Source organism: Peromyscus californicus, unplaced genomic scaffold (assembly GCF_007827085.1).
Source record: "Peromyscus californicus insignis strain IS unplaced genomic scaffold, ASM782708v3 Scaffold_6__1_contigs__length_162567912, whole genome shotgun sequence".
Lineage (NCBI taxonomy): Eukaryota > Metazoa > Chordata > Mammalia > Rodentia > Cricetidae > Peromyscus > Peromyscus californicus.
The window spans coordinates 147,985,552-148,003,820 of record NW_026294584.1 but is presented as its reverse complement, the minus strand read 5'-3'; the positions used below and the strand labels follow the sequence as shown (position 1 = coordinate 148,003,820).

General features: G+C 42.8%; 1 protein-coding gene across 3 annotated transcripts in view; it reads left to right on the top strand.

Moving 5' to 3' along the window:
• Window positions 1-18,269, top strand: part of Grin2b (glutamate ionotropic receptor NMDA type subunit 2B) — a 459,161-nt gene that overhangs the window by 385,135 nt on the left and 55,757 nt on the right. For all 3 annotated transcript variants that reach the window (XM_052722258.1, XM_052722259.1, XM_052722257.1), the window contains 4 exons: window positions 11,018-11,220; window positions 11,962-12,133; window positions 12,566-12,719; window positions 15,908-16,033. In XM_052722258.1, the coding sequence (XP_052578218.1) occupies window positions 11,018-11,220; window positions 11,962-12,133; window positions 12,566-12,719; window positions 15,908-16,033 (655 nt within the window). The remainder of the gene's footprint in view (window positions 1-11,017; window positions 11,221-11,961; window positions 12,134-12,565; window positions 12,720-15,907; window positions 16,034-18,269) is intronic.

Below are 18,269 nucleotides of genomic sequence, written 5' to 3'. Positions count from 1 at the left end.
GGTTTCGGGAGAGAGGCAGGTGGTGGGCTTATTGGAGACAAATAATAGTTAATCACAGCGCAGAATCTGAAACTTTAAGTGACTTTCTGGAAGTTAGCAATGAAAGAGCCAGAGTTCCAATAAGGCTATTCGAGCTTCATAGCCTCTGTCCCTAACTCACATGATCACGAATGAATGAATGAAGGGCAGTGAATACAGATGTGCTTGCATCTGTCCCATTCATACGTGTAGACATAAATTAGTGGGAACCCCTTGGCAAGGCTATGTGGGAAGTCACTGTTCATAGTGTTCTGACATTGCACAGCTTTATTCCCCCTTACAGCTGTCACCTGAGGATGAAGGTAGAAAGTGCTGACAAGGAGATCTGGTGACAAATAGCATCAGTGACTGAAGCCTGTAGCCTAGTTGCCAAAGCACGCTAAACCAGCATCTCAAGGCCCACCCAGCATGCAGCAGTCAGCCAGCAGCAGCCTTGGATGGTGCCTATGAGCTCCATGGTAGCATTCTACAGGAAGGAATTGATGCCCAGAAAGTTGGTGCATAGGTAGAAAGGTCCCTCAGAGTATCCTGCCATGTCCCACGAGACGGCTTGGGATCAATGCAGGTGTGACAAAGGGGGCCTTGGACAGAAACACACCGATGGAGAAGGTAAAGCTGAGTGCTGTCCTTAGCTCCTCTGCTTTCCAGAAGGGAACTCTGAAGATTGGGTCTCTGAAGACGGCAAAGTGAGGCATGGGCGTTTGAGAGCCCTTGGACGTGGAAGGAAGCTGTATTGACTCCCTCAGCCTCTTTGAGTCCGTTTAACAAACTATTTACAGAATGCTCAGTAAATAAAGGGATTAAAGCCTTCTCTACTGATACCCACTTTCCCCTGGGAAGGGGATTATGAGGCAAGAGTACTGAGCCAATGGTATTCTCTAGATTCAAAGCCAAAAAGGCTAGTCACACTTCTGTCCTGTGATTCTGCTTTTATTTGCTTGAATAAGAGTATGGAATAAAACCAAAAGAATTGTGGGGAAGTTACCTTGGCATTGTGAAACATTTGTAACCTTGGTTATTAGAGTTTGTTTTCCCCTTGCTACTTGGAAACAAAAATTATTTTTCTAGGAAGCAGTTAGGTGAATTTAGAGGGTGGTTATTTTTTTAATAACAATAATTAGGAGAAGGTGGGGGCTGAGGAAAAAACATCAAATACTTGCAAAAACTAATGAGTGGCGCGGAGAAGTTGAATACCTCACCAAGGGTCACACAGCACGTCAGTACTCTACCACCTGCCACCATTCTGCCTGTGTGACCCCACCATGAACTTCAGCTGCCACTTGCCATGATCCTTTTCACACCACCACCAGGGCTGGTGTGAAGGTGGAAATCAGGGGGCCTGAAATAAACACTTCGACTTTCTCAGATCATTTTTCAGTTATAAGGACTAGAAAAGTCAAGAATGTTCTCGGAGAATCGTGGCACACTGAAAGACATAATAGGTTTCTAGAGTCAAACTGACTAAGTCTTGGTCACAGGTCTGAGAGACGACTCAGCAGTTAAAGCTTGCCATGCCAAGTACGATGACCTGAGTTTCAGTCCTCAGAATTTATGAAAAAGCCAGATGGGTGTGATGTCTACCTGTCATCCCAGCTTGAGGGAGGCGGAACCAAGGGATCCCAGAGCAAGCTGGTTGGCTAGACAAGCTAGCAGTGAGCTCAATATTAAGCAAGAGTCTCAATGCATAAGGTGGAGAATGACTCAGGACAATACCAAACATCGACCCATGCACATGTGCACCCACGCATGAAAGTATGAATACACTCATGCATAACACACACACACACACACACACACACACACACACACACACACACACACACACACACATATAAACACACAATGAACACCAAGTTTTTCAGTCTATATTGCAAGCAACTGGCCAGGTAGCAGTGGCAGTCTCTGGGGGAGTTGGTGACGGTGATTTGACATGTCTCCAAGGGAGCTGGCTGGCACCAAGCTGGAACCCTAACAGCTGCAAGTATTCCAATAGGATCACATGCTGTTGCTGGTGTTATCTGGAATGGCCACAGTTGCTGCCTGGTGCCCAAGGAATCAACAACTTTTGTTATTGGTACCTGCTCCTACTCCACCTTCATCTCCAGGATTCCAGAGGAGAAAGATTGGAAGGAGTGGTAGACAGCAAGGATCACGTGGAGCCTGGTTGCTGGGCCCACAGCGACAGTGGATGTGCACAGCTGGGAGCCTGGCGCTCCCTTGGAGAGGCAGGATCAGCATCTGAGACCAGAGATGGCAACTGAGGTCTGGGCAGGAATGTCCCAATACACCTCCCTTCTGATGGAGAACCTGGAGCCACTAGGCTACAGCTTAGTAAATGACAAAGCAATAACAGGCCAAAGGCAGTCATGGATTAAATATAAATATGGAAATTATTTTCAAACACATTTTTCAAAGTCTAGATTCCTAAACCTAGACGTGACTGGATATGCAAATGATGGGGAGGAGGCACATCAAGCTGTGCCCGCGGCCTCGTTAGATGCTCACTGTGGCGGATCATGCTGCTGAGCTTACAGTGGCTCACACACAACTGGGGCTGCCAAGGCCAAAGAAAGTTCTGTTCAGGAAGGCTGAAGAAGAGAAGAAGGGAGAGATTCTGTGAGGCGCTGCCCTTCTCATGCAAGGACACTGGAGGGAAGTCTAGTGGAGACTTGATGGAGAGCCTGACATGCTATTCCACCAGTCACGGACTGACAGTGAACAAGTGTGAGGCAGCACACAAGAGAAGAAAACGGAAGTGATGGAGCCGTCCCACCTTGGAAGCACTGAAAGACTCACCCTTAAACACGGACTTGCACATCACAATAAAGCTCACGTTTTATAGGATATCCAAAGGCAGGGGTTGATTCACAAAACCTGCTGTGGAATATAAACACAACAGCCACCCGACCCCCTTTTCTAGTTTTGGAATGAATGATTACAGGAGTGGTAATGCTGGAGAAGGGCAGAGAAGATGGTAGAACATCTGGAAACATGGAAGGGCACAGTCGCTATGCTGGCAAAGGGACTTAGCAGAGAGAAGACTGCATAAGAGCAAACAGCAGATCCCCATAGGAGACTTAAAAAAAAGAAGTGGGCATGGTGGCATATACCTGTTGGGCATGGTGGCATATGCCTGTGATCCCAGCACTTGAGAAAGTATCAACAGGGTGATCAGAAGTTTGAGACCAGCCTGAGTTACATGAAACCCTGTCTCAAAAAACCACACACATAACACACACACACACACACACACAGAAAGAGAGAGAGAGAGAGAGAGAGAGAGAGAGAGAGAGAGAGAGAGAGAGAGAGAGAAACAGAGCCCAAAGACCCTATTCTAACAGACAGTTTCTAGAGGCAGGTCCAATGGCCCACACCTGCAATCCTTAGGGGAAGGTTGTTAGTTCCAGAAACCTCTGAGCTACACAGTGAGGTGGGAGAGAGAGGTGGGGTGGGGGAAGGGGAGGGAGACAGAAAGATTTTATTTCAAAAGGAGGAAAAATGAAATGTTGTGGCATAGACAAAAGCGCCCCAACAAATTTGAGATGGGCAACAGCATTTCCAGAGTGTCGGGGCATACAGGCCCTGTTCTAGTACACCAGGGCTGTTCTCTAGGAGTGGATAAGGAAGACAAATGGTGGTGCTGGTGGCAGCGGCGCAGTGGGATATGCGGAAGGATGAGGCCAGAGAGGAAAGAAGCTAATCCAAATGTCTCACAGGCACTCAGTGTGAGGCAAGGGGATGGAAACCCCAGCGGCTGGAGACCGTTCCTCAGAGTGGCAGGTGTTTCAGAGGGAGCAAAAGTTGGTGTTGGCGGCAGCTGGGTGAAGGGGGCCCTGTCAGCCTCTGCTGATAACTGTTGAGTGCTGCAAACTTCTGTGTTCTAGCAACATCCAGAATATTAAAAAAAAAAAATGAAAAGGAAGTGTATGTTCTCAGTCTGCCTTTTCACTGCTGGAAATAGATGCTTTAAAAATACCGTGGTGGTGGTGGTGGTGGTGGTGGTGGTGGTGGTGGTGGTGGTGGTGGTGTGTGTCTTTTAAATATCCTAAATATTTGTCCATAGAGATACGGTGGAATAAATCAAATTACATTCATGTTAGAGCTACTGCTGTGCTGCTTTAATAAGAACTAAAGAGGTAAGGAGACAGCTCAGTCAGTAAACTGTTTCCCAGGTCACCATGAAGACCTAAATTTAGGTGTTTAGCACCCTAATAAAAAGAAGAGTGTTGCCCTGTACATTTGTAACCCCAGCCTGGGGAGAAAGGCATGGGCAGATCCCTGAGTTCATTGGACAGCCAGCCTGGTCTAATCAGGGAGCCCCAAGACCCAGCAAGAAGTGATGTCTCAAAACAGAAAGTGAAGAGTAACTGAAAAAGATATGTCACATCAACATCTCACATCCATACTCACACACCAATACACTTAACACATACATGTCACACACACACACACACACACACTTGTGCACACACACAACATATACAAAGAGCTAGCTCTGAAGTGCATTAAGTTGGAAGAAGTGTGTAGAAAAAAATGGGAAAAGCAAGCAGTAGACGAATGTGTGCATGATTGTCTGATTTAGGAAGCGCACACCCACTCACATATATCCCTTACTTGTGCGTACATGAATGTATTTAGATAATTAATGGGAAGTAATATTTTGGATGGATGCAAGAAGTAGATGTCTATATACATGTTCATTTGTTACAAGAGACAGAGCTCACTGGGACTGGATACAGAAAAGTACTGAAGAAAATGGAGTTCTGTTGTAGTGTCAAACTTTAAAAGTCCTGGCATTAAAATGTATTGCTGGATAAATTGAAGTTCCCTGTGTTTGACTATCCTCTGTTGGGGCCTCAGTCCTGCCTAAGGGCTGCAAGGTGAGGGGGCTGAATCTGACACCTCTTTGGGAAGGAAGAAAATTCAGAATTCAGCCACCTTGCGGAGGTTCCTCCCATCTCTCAAGCTTGCTCAGAGAGATAGCCCACAGCTTCAGATTTCTCATGTAAAAACTCAGTCATAGTGAGAGGCTTAAAATAAGTGCTTTGTGTGAGATCCAGACATCATTTCAAGTAAGAAAAAAAATTCTTTCGTTTTTGAAAAATAACCTTTGACGCCTAAAGTGGTTCTAATGAGCTCCTTCGTTCGAGATCTTCCTAAATGGTGACTTTCTGGGGTAGCAAGAGCAGTGACCCAGAGAAACTGATGTCCTTTGCTTCTGTGTGTTAGGAAAGCCCTGCCAGCAGAGCCCGCCCTGTCCCCTGTCCATTCCCTCAATGACACTGTCGTGCTTCATGCTGGAGGGACAGACTCACAGCTTTCAGAGAGGAGCATGCTCCAGTGATGTCACCTTGTATGTGGCCTTGTCTGGGTGCTCAGTGGTGTGCATTTCACTGGTAGCAATGGCAGAAATCTGTTGATGTGTTGACCAAAGGAGGACTTTGAAGTCTTAAGTCACCACAGGCTGCATCCCCTAGAAGAATGTCAGGAGCCATGTCTGCTGTGTGCTGTACGTTTGGCTCAGTGACTACCAAAGAAACCAGACCAAGACCCTAACGTCATGGCTCCATGTCTGTTCTTGAGAAAATCAAGCAAAGATTTTTTGCTTTGTTTTGGGTTTGGTTTTTGGTTTTATGGCTTGTTTGTTTGTTTGTTTGTTTCTCACATAAGGAAGATGCTCTGAGTTCTCTGGAGATCTTTTTAACAGCCGTTATGGAAGATAACTGAAATTTTAAAGACATCTGTCACTATGAAACGAGCTTGAAGTAATGATGTTTGTTTAATGTTTACTGCTGAGGAATTCCAAGTGCTTTATACAGATTCTCATAGGTGTTTTTCAAGATTTCATTTTTCCTGATCATACTTTAATCCTGACTATAAACACTTCGTTCAGTTTTTACTCCGGTTATTTTCTAAAATAGCTCCAGTTAATGGCATTTCTTACTGCACTCTGCATCCCCAGGATTATACACTTACGAATTTTCAGACTCCTGGAGAAGGTTTCGAGAACGTTCTTTCAGAGGCAGGCTTCTCTGTTTACATCCTTCTCGTCTCTTTCAACCACTTTTGTTTGTAGTATTTTCACCACATGTCTCTCCTGCTGAAGGAAGAGCTGAGTGAAACATACCCCATGTTTTCTACTTAGATGCATCCTTTTATTTTTAATTTTGGGTATTTATCATTTAAAATAACCTGCCTTGCTCTAAAAAGAATGTGAGATGGGGTTGAAGGTGTAGCTCACTGGTAGAGCAAACTCCTCAAAATGTGCAAAGCCCTGGGTTTGCTTCCCAGCACAGAAGATAACTAATTTAAGATGTCTGTCCAAACATCTGAGTTGATATGTGGAGAATTGTCTACAAAGGACTCTTCCTTCAATCCTCCATTAGTTTGTTCCTTAAAGAAACAAGGGAAAAAATCGTGGTTAAGATAGGAGAGTCTTTTGTACCAAAATCTCAGATATTGCCTTTGTTTGAGGAAGTGTCTGCTAAGAACACCTCTTCCTTAAACAGTCCGCAGACAATGCTGTGGAAACCATCATCCAGAGTGGGTCATGGGATCACGAAATTATGTGTGAGACACAGAAATCAAGTCACCTGTTTTTTTCTGGATATGCAGAGCAAGCTCTGAGAGTTTTAGAAACTTGTCCATGGCCACTGGAATCCTTAGGATTTGGAACTTAGCTTAAGAGGACAGGACACCAGCAAAGCTTCAAAATAAAAGCTATTCAAGAAGGAAGGAACTAGCATGAAATAGAGTGGCTTGGTTATTCTGTTGAGAGGGGAGCTGGCAACAAGAGCAGGGTGAGCAGAGGAAGCCCTGATCTGTAGTATTTAACAATTTCATGGTGTCCATACTCAGCCTAAGCCACCCAACCAGTGCCACTGAGCAAGGGTGTGGGACGAGATGAGCACAGTTGAGATGCCTCTTGAAAGTGGCAGAGCTTGGATTGTAATGATCGTTAGGACTTTAGGAGGAAAAGAATAAAGCTAGTTCAGAGAATGGAGCCCTCTCTACTTCAGGGGCTAACGATTATGTTTGAAAGTACAGTTCAAAAAGGAGGAGGGGGTCACTGTGAGGCGTCTCTGTGACTCTTCCCCAAATGGTCACTTCTACCCTCAATGCCAAAGTATTTATTAATACCTTCCATGGAAGCAATTGTCAAAGCCTCACTTGGTATTGTCAGTCAAGTTGGTCCCCTCTGGAAGGTGTGTCTATGTCTTACTCCTTTACTGTCACAGAGTTGGGAGATCTTTCATGATAGGAGCTCAACCTTTCGAGTCATACTGCTTGGCTTCAAGTCCTGATGTTGCATGCAACATCACTTATCCTGCTTGGTAGTATCTTAGAAGTCAGCAAATCTTTTTATAGACTTAGATATCAATGGGGAGGCTAAGTCACAGATTAGCTGTGATGATGAATGCAATCATTAGACGAGTTCAGAACCTGACACATTTCTGCCCCCAATAAACATCATGTGGTCCTGTTGTCTACTAGCATGCAACCCAGTGCCTGCCACATACTGGTGTGTAATTATTGTTGAAATGAATTAATGTGAAACAGACATGATCCTGCTGGTGTGGGAAAGGGTATGTGAGAAAAATCCGTGAACAACTTATTGTTGGGGAAATAAGAATGGCATATTTAATAAAAGCCAGGAGATCATAGAATTATAGGATCAGAACTGAGTTTCCCTGCTGGGGTGTTGTGAACACAGAGGAGGATCATCTGTGCCCCCCTTCACCCCATGTGCTAGACACTGTACATCTATAAATATAATCATCTGTTATCACAATAGCTTTTATAGACTGCCATTGATTGAAATATCTTCTTTTCAGAACAGTTGCTTTTGGAAAAAAATATGAATGTTGGAGTTTCAGAGTAAATAACATTGCATTTTATTCCATTTGTTTCAATCCGTCATTCCAATTGATTTGCGTTTCTTCCAAACTTGATTCAGCAATTTATGTGATATCATCTGTCCTCACTAGGTTATTATTGTCTGCAGTTTCTTGAACACAACTTCAGTTTTGTTCTCTAAAATGCTATATAGGTCACTTTTAAGAGCAGAGTCCCGTGACATGTCACCAAAAACCTCTCTCTTTGTTGGCATTGATTCATTAAACAATCTCTTCTTTTCTTTTGGGATATAGATTTTTTTAAACTACTTTTCAATCTGTCAAAGTATGCAGTAATCCATGTTGTAGTTCATCTTGTTCACAGGAATGTCAGGGGAAACTTTGCCAAAAAGCTCTCTCCACAGCATTGTCTCCCACAGATGCATTAAGTCTATTAGTAAAGAAATTACCACTGTTATTTTTTACCATCTGTCCCTGGCTGACCTATGTTGAGCATCCCTAAATCAAATGACTTCCTTTTCTGAGTCTCATGATCCATGGCACTGACATTGATTAGATAGAGGTAGGCTAGGCTAACACACAGGACTTGAACATGTAGGTGAGACGTTTGGACACAATGCTAAGGACTGAGAGAAGTTGTTGAAATTTTTGAATGGACATGTATGACAAAGTCATGAGGTGTGTGTGTGTGTGTGTGTGTGTGTGTGTGTGTGTGTGTGTAATGTGTGTGTGCCCATGTACATGTATATGTATGGAGGCTGTCAGTGGACAGTGAGTGCTTACTTTATTTTCTTGCCACATTATTTTTGAGACAGACTCTTTCACTGTATCTGAAGTGCTCAAATTAGCCTAGGCTGTCTGGCCAGTGAACTCTGAGGATGCACCTCTTTCTGCTGCCCCTGAGTTGAGATTACACATGCATGCTAGCGATCTAACTTAGGTCTTCATGTTTGTGCTGAAAGCATTCTACAGCTAATCTAATCACCAACGTTCAAAGTTGTGATTTCAGAAAGCCACCTGGAAGCAGTGTCTCGGGGATACCATGTGAGCTCAGAAGTCCTGCAGGAGTCACAAGGCTAGACCTCTCTAGTACAGGCTAGTTGTTATAAAGACACAACAATACAATTGTATTTAAAAGAAAAAAGGTCAAAGGATGTATTGAGGGAAGATGATAGGACTTAAAAATAAATAAAAATAGGCCTTGTAAAGCTTTTCAACCATTCCCACATAATCAAACATGCATAAACTAATATTGCTTTGGCCCCTGGAGTAAATATTCTTGCTTGGGAATGGATGTGATTCAGTGGGTCTCCAGGGCTGTGTCTTTTCTCTCCAAGGCTCTCCATGCATCTGGGAAGTCATTTGGAGATAGCCTTAGCAACATGAGGGGAACAGATTTGCAACAAAATCAAGATCAATAGTTTATTGAAGAGTGAGCAGTCTCCACCTTAGGACAGCTTGTGATTTTTCAACTTTGTGATGACATGAAAGTGATTTGCGCCCAATAGAAACCATGTTTCATTTTATTTTACTTATCTTCTCTATGTGTGCAAAGGTCTGTGTGTGTGTGTGTGTGTGTGTGTGTGTGTGTGTGTGTGTGTGTGTGTGTATCTGTGTTTGGGTATGAATGGTATGGTAGAGGTCAACCTTGCCTGTTGTTCCTCAAGGGATATCCACCTTGTACTTTGAGACACGATCTCTCACTGGGACCTGGGCTCATTGATTAGGCTAGGCTGGCTGGCCCACAAGTCCCTAAGATTTTCCTTTCATTTTCTCCCCAGCATCCAAATGACAAGTGCATGACACCACACCTGGCATTAAGGGAAGTGCTCAACAAGCTCTTTGCCAATCGGCTGAGCCATCTCCCTAGACCCTGTTTTCGTGTGTGTGTGTGTGTGTGTGTGTGTGTGTGTGTGTGTGTGTGTGTGTGTGTCTATATTTTCAATTTGGTACTGGTGATATATGGTAGGTCAAAAGTGTTCAATACATTTTCATATTACATTTTCAAGTTATTATGGGCTTATTAGGTCATAATCCCATCAGAGGTCATGGTGCATCTATACATATAAAGGAACGAAAACATTGGGTTCCATGCTTAATTCTGAACCTAGAAGCAAAAGAGCTTTGGGGATAAAAGCAAAACAGCTAGCACCAGAGTTAATGCCAGAGGAAAACTGTGCAAATGCCAAACAAGGCAGTCTAAGACACAAAATCAGTGCCCATGTTATAAAGATGTACTAAGCAAGGTGGTGGCTATGGGGTCCTAATTTGGCCATGGAAGTAAAGTGATCAGCTTTGTGGGACAAGCTAGAGGGGGGAACTAATCACACTTAAGTGAAGACAGAAGAGGGACCAAAGATGAGAGGGAGTTTGAGTTGGCATTAGGAATGCACACCTTTCCCATTAGAGTCATGACGATGGTTTTTCCTAGTGATGGGTAGCACAGTCTTTGTGGCCCCACACGGCTGCTCACAGAGAAATCTGCTTCATCCCAGGGTGTCTTCTTAGTTCAGCAGGTGCAACTCTGCATTGACACATGCAATTGTCACCAACTCAACCACACACTCTTCTCCAAGCAAGTGATGTCTATATTCCTTCATCACAATGTAACCTTATTTTATTGTAAATCAGAGATTTATAGTTCTATGAACAATTCCCCAGCGAACCTCTGTTATAACTCAGAGCACATCCAGCTACCTCATTTGCTACAGGCACTCTCTTATCTTTCCTAATACTCTTTGCTAATCTCAGGATTATGTTTGTTATTATAGTTGAGTAAAACAAACAAACAAACAAACAAACCCCACAGCCACATGACCCAGGAAAGTGAAGAATTTCATAGCTCTTGATACAGAAGCTATAGGGTTTTGGAGGGTCCCCAGACCATTGTAGGTCCTCATTCAATACTAATTGAGAGGGTAAGTGAATGAAAGGATTACTTCTCTTGAATGAACAGTCATTTCATTTTCAGCATCTGTTTTAGAAAGCATTCTCTCCATTGTGTGCTATGCTGGTATTGGTTTGCCTTTGTTTAGTAGCTTCCGAGACCGTTCAGAGAAGACTGGGGGAGGCTAGGAGACAGTGGTCTGCGGTGGCTGAGCCCTTTTCCATCTCTTGTGCAGGTGGGGAAATGGAAAGACAAGTCTCTTCAGATGAAATATTATGTGTGGCCTCGAATGTGTCCTGAGACCGAAGAGCAGGAGGATGACCATCTGAGCATCGTGACCTTGGAGGAGGCTCCATTTGTCATTGTGGAAAGTGTGGACCCTCTCAGTGGAACCTGTATGAGGAATACAGTCCCATGCCAGAAGCGCATCATCTCTGAGTATGACGCCTCCCTAGATGGGTGGTTATAGGTGGCCTGGGAGAGAGTCAGATGTGCTGTTTGCTGACCTGGAGTTAGGCACCCTGTGAAATTCTCAGCTGCCATTAGGCTGTCAGATCAATGGGAGCTTTGATTGGATGTGTGGCTCCATCTAAAACCCTGACCTGAGACAATGACTTCTCTGTTAAGGTTCCTTTGACCTTGCTCAGCCCCAGTGCCTGGGACCTCAAGTCTGCTGAGTTTTAGGTTTCTTTGGGTGCGGAAATATGTTCTATCTAAGCTATCATTTTGAGAATTAGACCTATTTTTGAAATAATTCCATTTGATTTATGCTGTCAAAAGTTGGGTTTGGAGTATTCTCAGATGAGGGTGGGAAGAAGCATCTCAGAGGGCCAACTGCAAGTCCCTCAGGATCTGGTAGGCACTTTGTACCTGAGTTCAGGTTTTGATGAAAACCATGAACTCAATGAAAAATCCATTCAGCTGAACCTGTAGGGTACATGCCTTTTCCTCGTCTATGTTGTACTTCAAAGGAACATTAAAAAGTGTGCCGTGATATGGCTCAGGATCCCGAGATAATAAAAAATACCACAGTTCTAGGTCTGATCTCTTTCCTTACTCAGGAATAAACTGTACCGTGAGAGAGGAGGTTGAGGTTGGAGTTTTAATGAAAAAGTAATTTTCCTTCCTATACAAAGTCTTGCTTTGATTATTTGTTTTTTTTTTTCTTTAACTGGGCAGGAATAAAACAGATGAGGAGCCAGGCTACATCAAAAAATGCTGCAAGGGGTTCTGTATTGATATCCTGAAGAAAATTTCTAAGTCTGTGAAGTTCACCTATGACCTGTACCTGGTGACCAACGGCAAGCATGGGAAGAAAATCAATGGGACCTGGAATGGCATGATTGGTGAGGTCAGTATCAGGGGCAGGGGCATGACAGAGTCATTTCCATTGTGCACTTACGTTTCGCTTAAACACTGTTAAAGGTTTATCTTGTGAACTTAACAAGATGTAAAAGAGTAACTAGAGAGGAGGAGAAAAAGCTCAGCCAGTAGTGTGCTTGTCTCATAGTCATGAGGACCTGACTTTGATCCCTAGAACCCGAATGAAATTTCAAGTACAATAATATGTGCTTATAATCCCAGTGCCGGGAAGGATTCCTGGGGCATGGTGGCCACCCAGGCTAGCTAAATGGGTGAGCTCCAGGCCAACAACAGACCCACAGAGGAGGGGAATGGTATTCTAGGGATGGTGCCCAAATGACTGCTGAGCCATGATAATTTTGCTTGTGGTAGACCTGCCTTCTATAACATTCTAATTGGAGCATTGTACCTTTTTTTTCAGGTGGTCATGAAGAGGGCCTACATGGCAGTGGGGTCACTAACTATCAATGAAGAACGATCAGAGGTTGTTGACTTCTCTGTGCCCTTCATAGAGACTGGCATCAGTGTCATGGTATCACGCAGCAATGGGACTGTGTCACCTTCTGCCTTCTTAGGTAAATCACATGTTTACTGATGACAGGAAATGGACTCAAGGACAAGTAGCTGGAATGAGAAACAATTGCAGGACATGATTTGTTGAGAGTTTAATTCAGACAGGAAATTCATTTGGGTATACATGGTTATTCTTAAACACAAAAATTAAGAACACCTAGAAATCAAGGCGGTATGTTGCCCTACAAGAAAATACTTGGAGAATGGTAAGGAGAAGTCCCATATAGTCCCTTTTTTATCACTTAATGTTCATTTGGCTTTAAGAAAATGTGCTCTATCCTGGGACTCCATTTTCCTCATCCACAGAATATGGCATCTCAATCAGTTGACCTATAAGACTTCTTTCTGCATTAATAATTTCTAAGTCTAGATATCTTCTGTCTTACTTACTATTCTATTGGTGTAGAGAGACACCATGACCAAGGCAACTCATATGAAACAAAGTCTTTGATTGAGGTCTTGCTTATAAATTCAGAGTTAATCCGTTATCATCATGGCAGTAAGCAGACAGTCATGGAGCTGGAGCAGTAGCTGAGTGCGTTACATCCTGATCCATGGACAGCAGGTATTGAAAGAGAGAGACACTGGGCTTGGAATGGGTTTTTGAAACCTTAAAGCCCACTCCCAGTGACACACCCCCTCTAACAAGGCTACATCTTAATCCTTTTTAAACAGTTTATCAACTGGGGACTAAGCAGGCAAATACATGATTCTGTGGGGACCATTTTCATTCAAACCATCACCTAACTGAAAGACCTATTTATTTTTTAATTATCTTCAAGAATTGAGCTCAGGGCTAACATACATATGAACACCTAAACATTTTCTGTTTTCACATGAGTTTTCTGAGATTTTGCTAGCCAGAGCTCATCTGGCTTCTTCCTACCCCCTTTCTCACCTTCGTCCCTAGTAACCTTCTCTACTTGCCCACTCTCCAGCATCACTCAAATGTAAAAAGGCATTAGATATGATTTAAGACTGGGTGAGATAAGGCCACAACTTCAATTAGATGAGGTCTTTTGTGAGCTCATATACCATATGTGTATATTTTTTTGTTTTTTGTTTTTGGTTTTTTGGTTGGGGCTATGGAGCCAGGGGTTGAAAAATAAAATGTCACCTTGAAAACAGAACATTGGGCTACGAGAAAGCAAACCTTGTCTGGTCATAAACAAGTTATAAGCCTTTGGATTAGTCACAATCACTATAAGGGGAAGAACATTTTTTAAATGAAAATATTAGAAGAGATGATGACTAGTCTTTATTTAAATTCTGTCTGTGATGGGATTAATTCAATTAATGTACCACTAAATGGGATTATAGAGTCTATAAAACTTTACTATAAGTTACTTACATTTCTTAGCCAATCTTCTTACCCATGGTGAAGCATTTTCCAGGAGTTTTATGATAAAGCCCAGAAATGGTTGTCATCCTAGCCTGTGTTCTAGTTCACTCCACAACCTGTAGCCATTGTAGTGGACAGAGATAAATATGCAACATAATATTGTGGGAAACATAGGCAATGTTTCCGGGTACCCTCAGCTCATAACCTGACTGCCACTTTCTGAGCATGACTGTAGAAAGAACCTTGCCCTCTCACACTTAATTTACTGTAAAATAAATATAGCCACCCAATAATGAGAAGCCTATTAGAAAGATTATAAATAATGGTACATGGGGAAGTCCTTTATAAGTTGTAAAAACCAATAAAGATGTTTGGTACATTTGTTTGCAGAAAGTTGCCCTAAGCTAGATGAGGCAGGAATAGGTAGGAGGAGAGAGAAATCACAGATATGAAGCATTCTTTCAATTCTTGGCCAATCATAGAAAAGCGTGAAACCAGGGTGGATTTTCATCCATTATAGTCAAGGGTGGAGGAGGTTTTCCCTGCCCCAGTTGAAGCAGACTCAAATGTACCCTGTAGGTTTAAACTCCTGCTGCCACTGAAAGCTTTGTATTTCACAGTGGTGTGTTAAGCTCTGGGGATTTGTTAAAGTATTTTTAAATTGATTAAGTGACCAGGCTTTTATAATCCCATTGGAAGTTCAATAATAAAGTAGGTTTCAGAGTGGGAAACGTATTTTCTAATTTTCAGCCAACTTCCCCCTCTCTCAACTTCATCTTTATTAATGACTTGGAAGAAGGGGAAAACAGCATGTTAATTCACTTATTATGAGTTTACAATGTGATGTGACAGCTAAAAAGGCCAGAACTATTTTGGGACACAATTGATCGGCACTGTATCATGGGACAGAATTACCATCATCCTTTTGCATCTAAGGCATCATAGAGATGGCTTATTGGAATGTAGTGTTCAGCTTATGGGTCCCTCTAAACCAGAGAGATTTGGCTCAGATGGAATAGATGTAGCAAATACGATGAGATACTGAAGAAAGCATGCACAGGACAGTCTTGTTCTCTCGTCTAGCCTTAGCCCATCAATGCATTGCTTAGTAATAAGAGACAGATTGTAGCTGCTCTGTGATTCACAAATGATGCCTGTTCCCTTGTTCCCTAAGAAATGTCCACCATTGTAGACACTGAGAGTCAATGCAGTTTTTTTTAACCAATTAATGCATACTCTCATATCTTAATGATATCTACTACGATTTACCACAACAAAGTAGGCTGAAAAAGTAACTACAGGCTGGACATTAAGAGAAGTGTGTGGACACAAAAGTGAAGGGGAATGGCTATTCATTGTATGACAGTATTGCCAAACCAACTCAGCTCTAACGTAGTACCTGCATTTGTCAAGAATTTGTCCACAAGACTCCCAAACACTGGGGAAGGCTCCCTTCACAGTATGGCCGTGTTGAGGAGGATGTAAAGCAAGTCAGTTTAATATCATTTACTCATAGCATATCCACTTCTTCCAACTGCACCATTCATTGAAAGATCAAAATTTGGTCAGAGAGTGAAAGAAATTGCCCCCAATAAAGCCAAGAAAGGCTCACAAATCAGATGGGGCCTTTATGTATTTGATAACAGTGATCTTTACATGCCCAGGTGGAAAAGCAGTTGCTTGAGTGTATCTTATGTCTCCCAAATTGAACCCTGGCTCTCTGAGGGCACACAGCACACTTGTGGCTCGCTCCTCCCCAAAGAGGTGTTTGCATGAGCAGATGATTATGGAAGTGATGAGCTGCTTGTTCTGTTTTGACCCTGAGCACTGTTTTGCTTTCCTTCCCAGAGCCATTCAGTGCTGACGTGTGGGTAATGATGTTTGTGATGCTGCTCATTGTCTCTGCTGTGGCTGTCTTTGTCTTTGAATACTTCAGCCCTGTGGGTTACAACAGGTGCCTTGCTGATGGCAGAGGTAAGGCTACGTGGGACTCCTGCATCTCTGCCCTGCCCCTACTTCACAACTCAGACCCATTATACTCATTGTTTGTTACCTGTAATCTCTCTACTTTCTGTGAGGCTGGGGACCATTAGCATGTCAGTGTAGCAGTAAGTACAGTAAGAAGAAAGCAGTGAGAAGAAAGATTGATCATGGAGATGGTTAATATGTGTCTGGACACTATTTGTAAACTGTAAGTTATGGGCAATTTATTGGGAGAAATATGAGGGAAAAGGCAGGCTATATACAAAGAGTAAGATTAAGAAAAATTAGACTGCACAGAGGGTATATGAAAATTATTGTGGCCATTGGAGCTTCCCATAGCTGAAGGGTTACTACAGAGTTACAGGGTCTCCACAACCTGTGTCTTTGGCCCAACCCCCCTCCCAGGGAGTATAGAAGTAGCATGCTTGAAATAAAAAGGCCACAGAAGGCCAGTTCTCACTTGTAGCTACTATAGAATGGGTCTCATTTCCTGAGTAGGTAGGCATCAATAGGGGGAAACTGGTCTCTGTTCGAAGCACTTTTGATACTTTTGAAAACTTCGTTGAACTCTGAAGCAGTCATGAGAATCTGAGAAATAGCTCCTTTAGAACTTCATAGAAGCCCCAGGATTAATAAATATGCTGCTTCTTCTAAATCTTTTCCTTCTAGAATTCTAGTTATCCTGGAATGTACTTCCAAGAGGACAGGTTCTTCATCTTAGGTATTAATAAGAATTGCAAAATGGGCACTTAAAAGACAAAGGTGCTTGGACCTAGTCTGCTGATTTACTAAACCTAGGATGAGGCTTAGACATTGTATGTTTCAAAGTAGTGGTTATTTACCTTGGTCTTATTAGAATAGCCAGATTCCCCTGGTATCTGTTTAATAAGAACCTCTAGGGTGGTCACCTGGCAACAGTGTTCAGTAAACATGCCATTCAGGCTTTGGTGGGATTCAAAGTCCAAACTTCAGAACTATTGCTTCACCAGTGGACTTCCAAGTTTGGTATGTTTTCTGAGGTGGAGTTCTCCATGTCTCCACAATATGGTGTGGTCATTGACTTCCCACCTATGCTAAAGGCTAGCTAGCTGCAGTGACCTATATTCTAACCTGAGAGGTTCTAGTGGGTGAACCATATGAGGATCCCAGAAGTGTAGACAAAGGTCAACATTGTTAAGAGCCAAAAATAGGGTAGACCTTTCCCCCTGGAAAAAAAATAGAAAACCAGAACACAAAAATTCAGATTTACAAACATGTTACTTTAGAATGCTTCTCTTTACAGAGGAATCCAGCTCTGTTCCACTCTAAGTATCAAGTCTCCTTAGACCATTGCACAGTTTGCAAAATTTTGCTTGGTAAACAACTTTCTACTTGCACATCTATTGTATGAAGTCAAGTCCATACGCACAGATGTATGTGCACAGATAGATAAGTTCAACATGAGCACATGCTGTCAGCATCACAGCAAACATTCCAAGGCCTTTGTTAATAGATTGGAAAACTCTGTGGGTAGAGATTCATTTCTGTAGTGGAAGTGTGCACAAAGATTCAGCTAACACACAAGGTCTCTCCCTCATCAAGCAGGGACAATAGCCAAGTCACCAATCACTTATGGGCAGAAGCCCTAAGATCAGATAGAGGGACATATGTCAAGAACAGCTACATTCTTGATGTACATGGCCAGGCCAAGAGTCAATGGTCTCTTAGCTGGGCTTCCTTGTACAGAAGCTGTGGCTGCATTAGGCTAGTTGGGAAGGGTTGGCATTGGATGAGTTAGGAGAATCGAGGTCATTTTTAAGATATCAGCTACTAAGGAATAGAAGCTAAAAAACACTTAGCCAAAAGTGCATTCAGTCATCCAGCACTGGTGAAATTCAACATGGATTTCTATGACAATGGTAGAAAGGGATTCACACAATTCTTGCTGATATCTTGGAAGTTAAAATACTTCCTTGATAGATATAATGGTAAATTTTAAGAAAAATGGTCAATGTGACCGTATTGGCATAGTTGGCCATTGTTACCCAACTTTCACCCAAAAGATCTTGATGGCCTATTGTATGAAGGTGGAAAGCATTTTATTTGGAGAAAGCTCTCCCCACACCCTAGCGCTCTGGATTTTCTTCTAAGAAACCCTCTTCTGGCTTCCTCAGGCCCCCAGGGGAGACACATGCTCTTGAATTGTGAAACTGTCATTAAAGGGGTTTCCGGCTCTTGCCAGGGAATT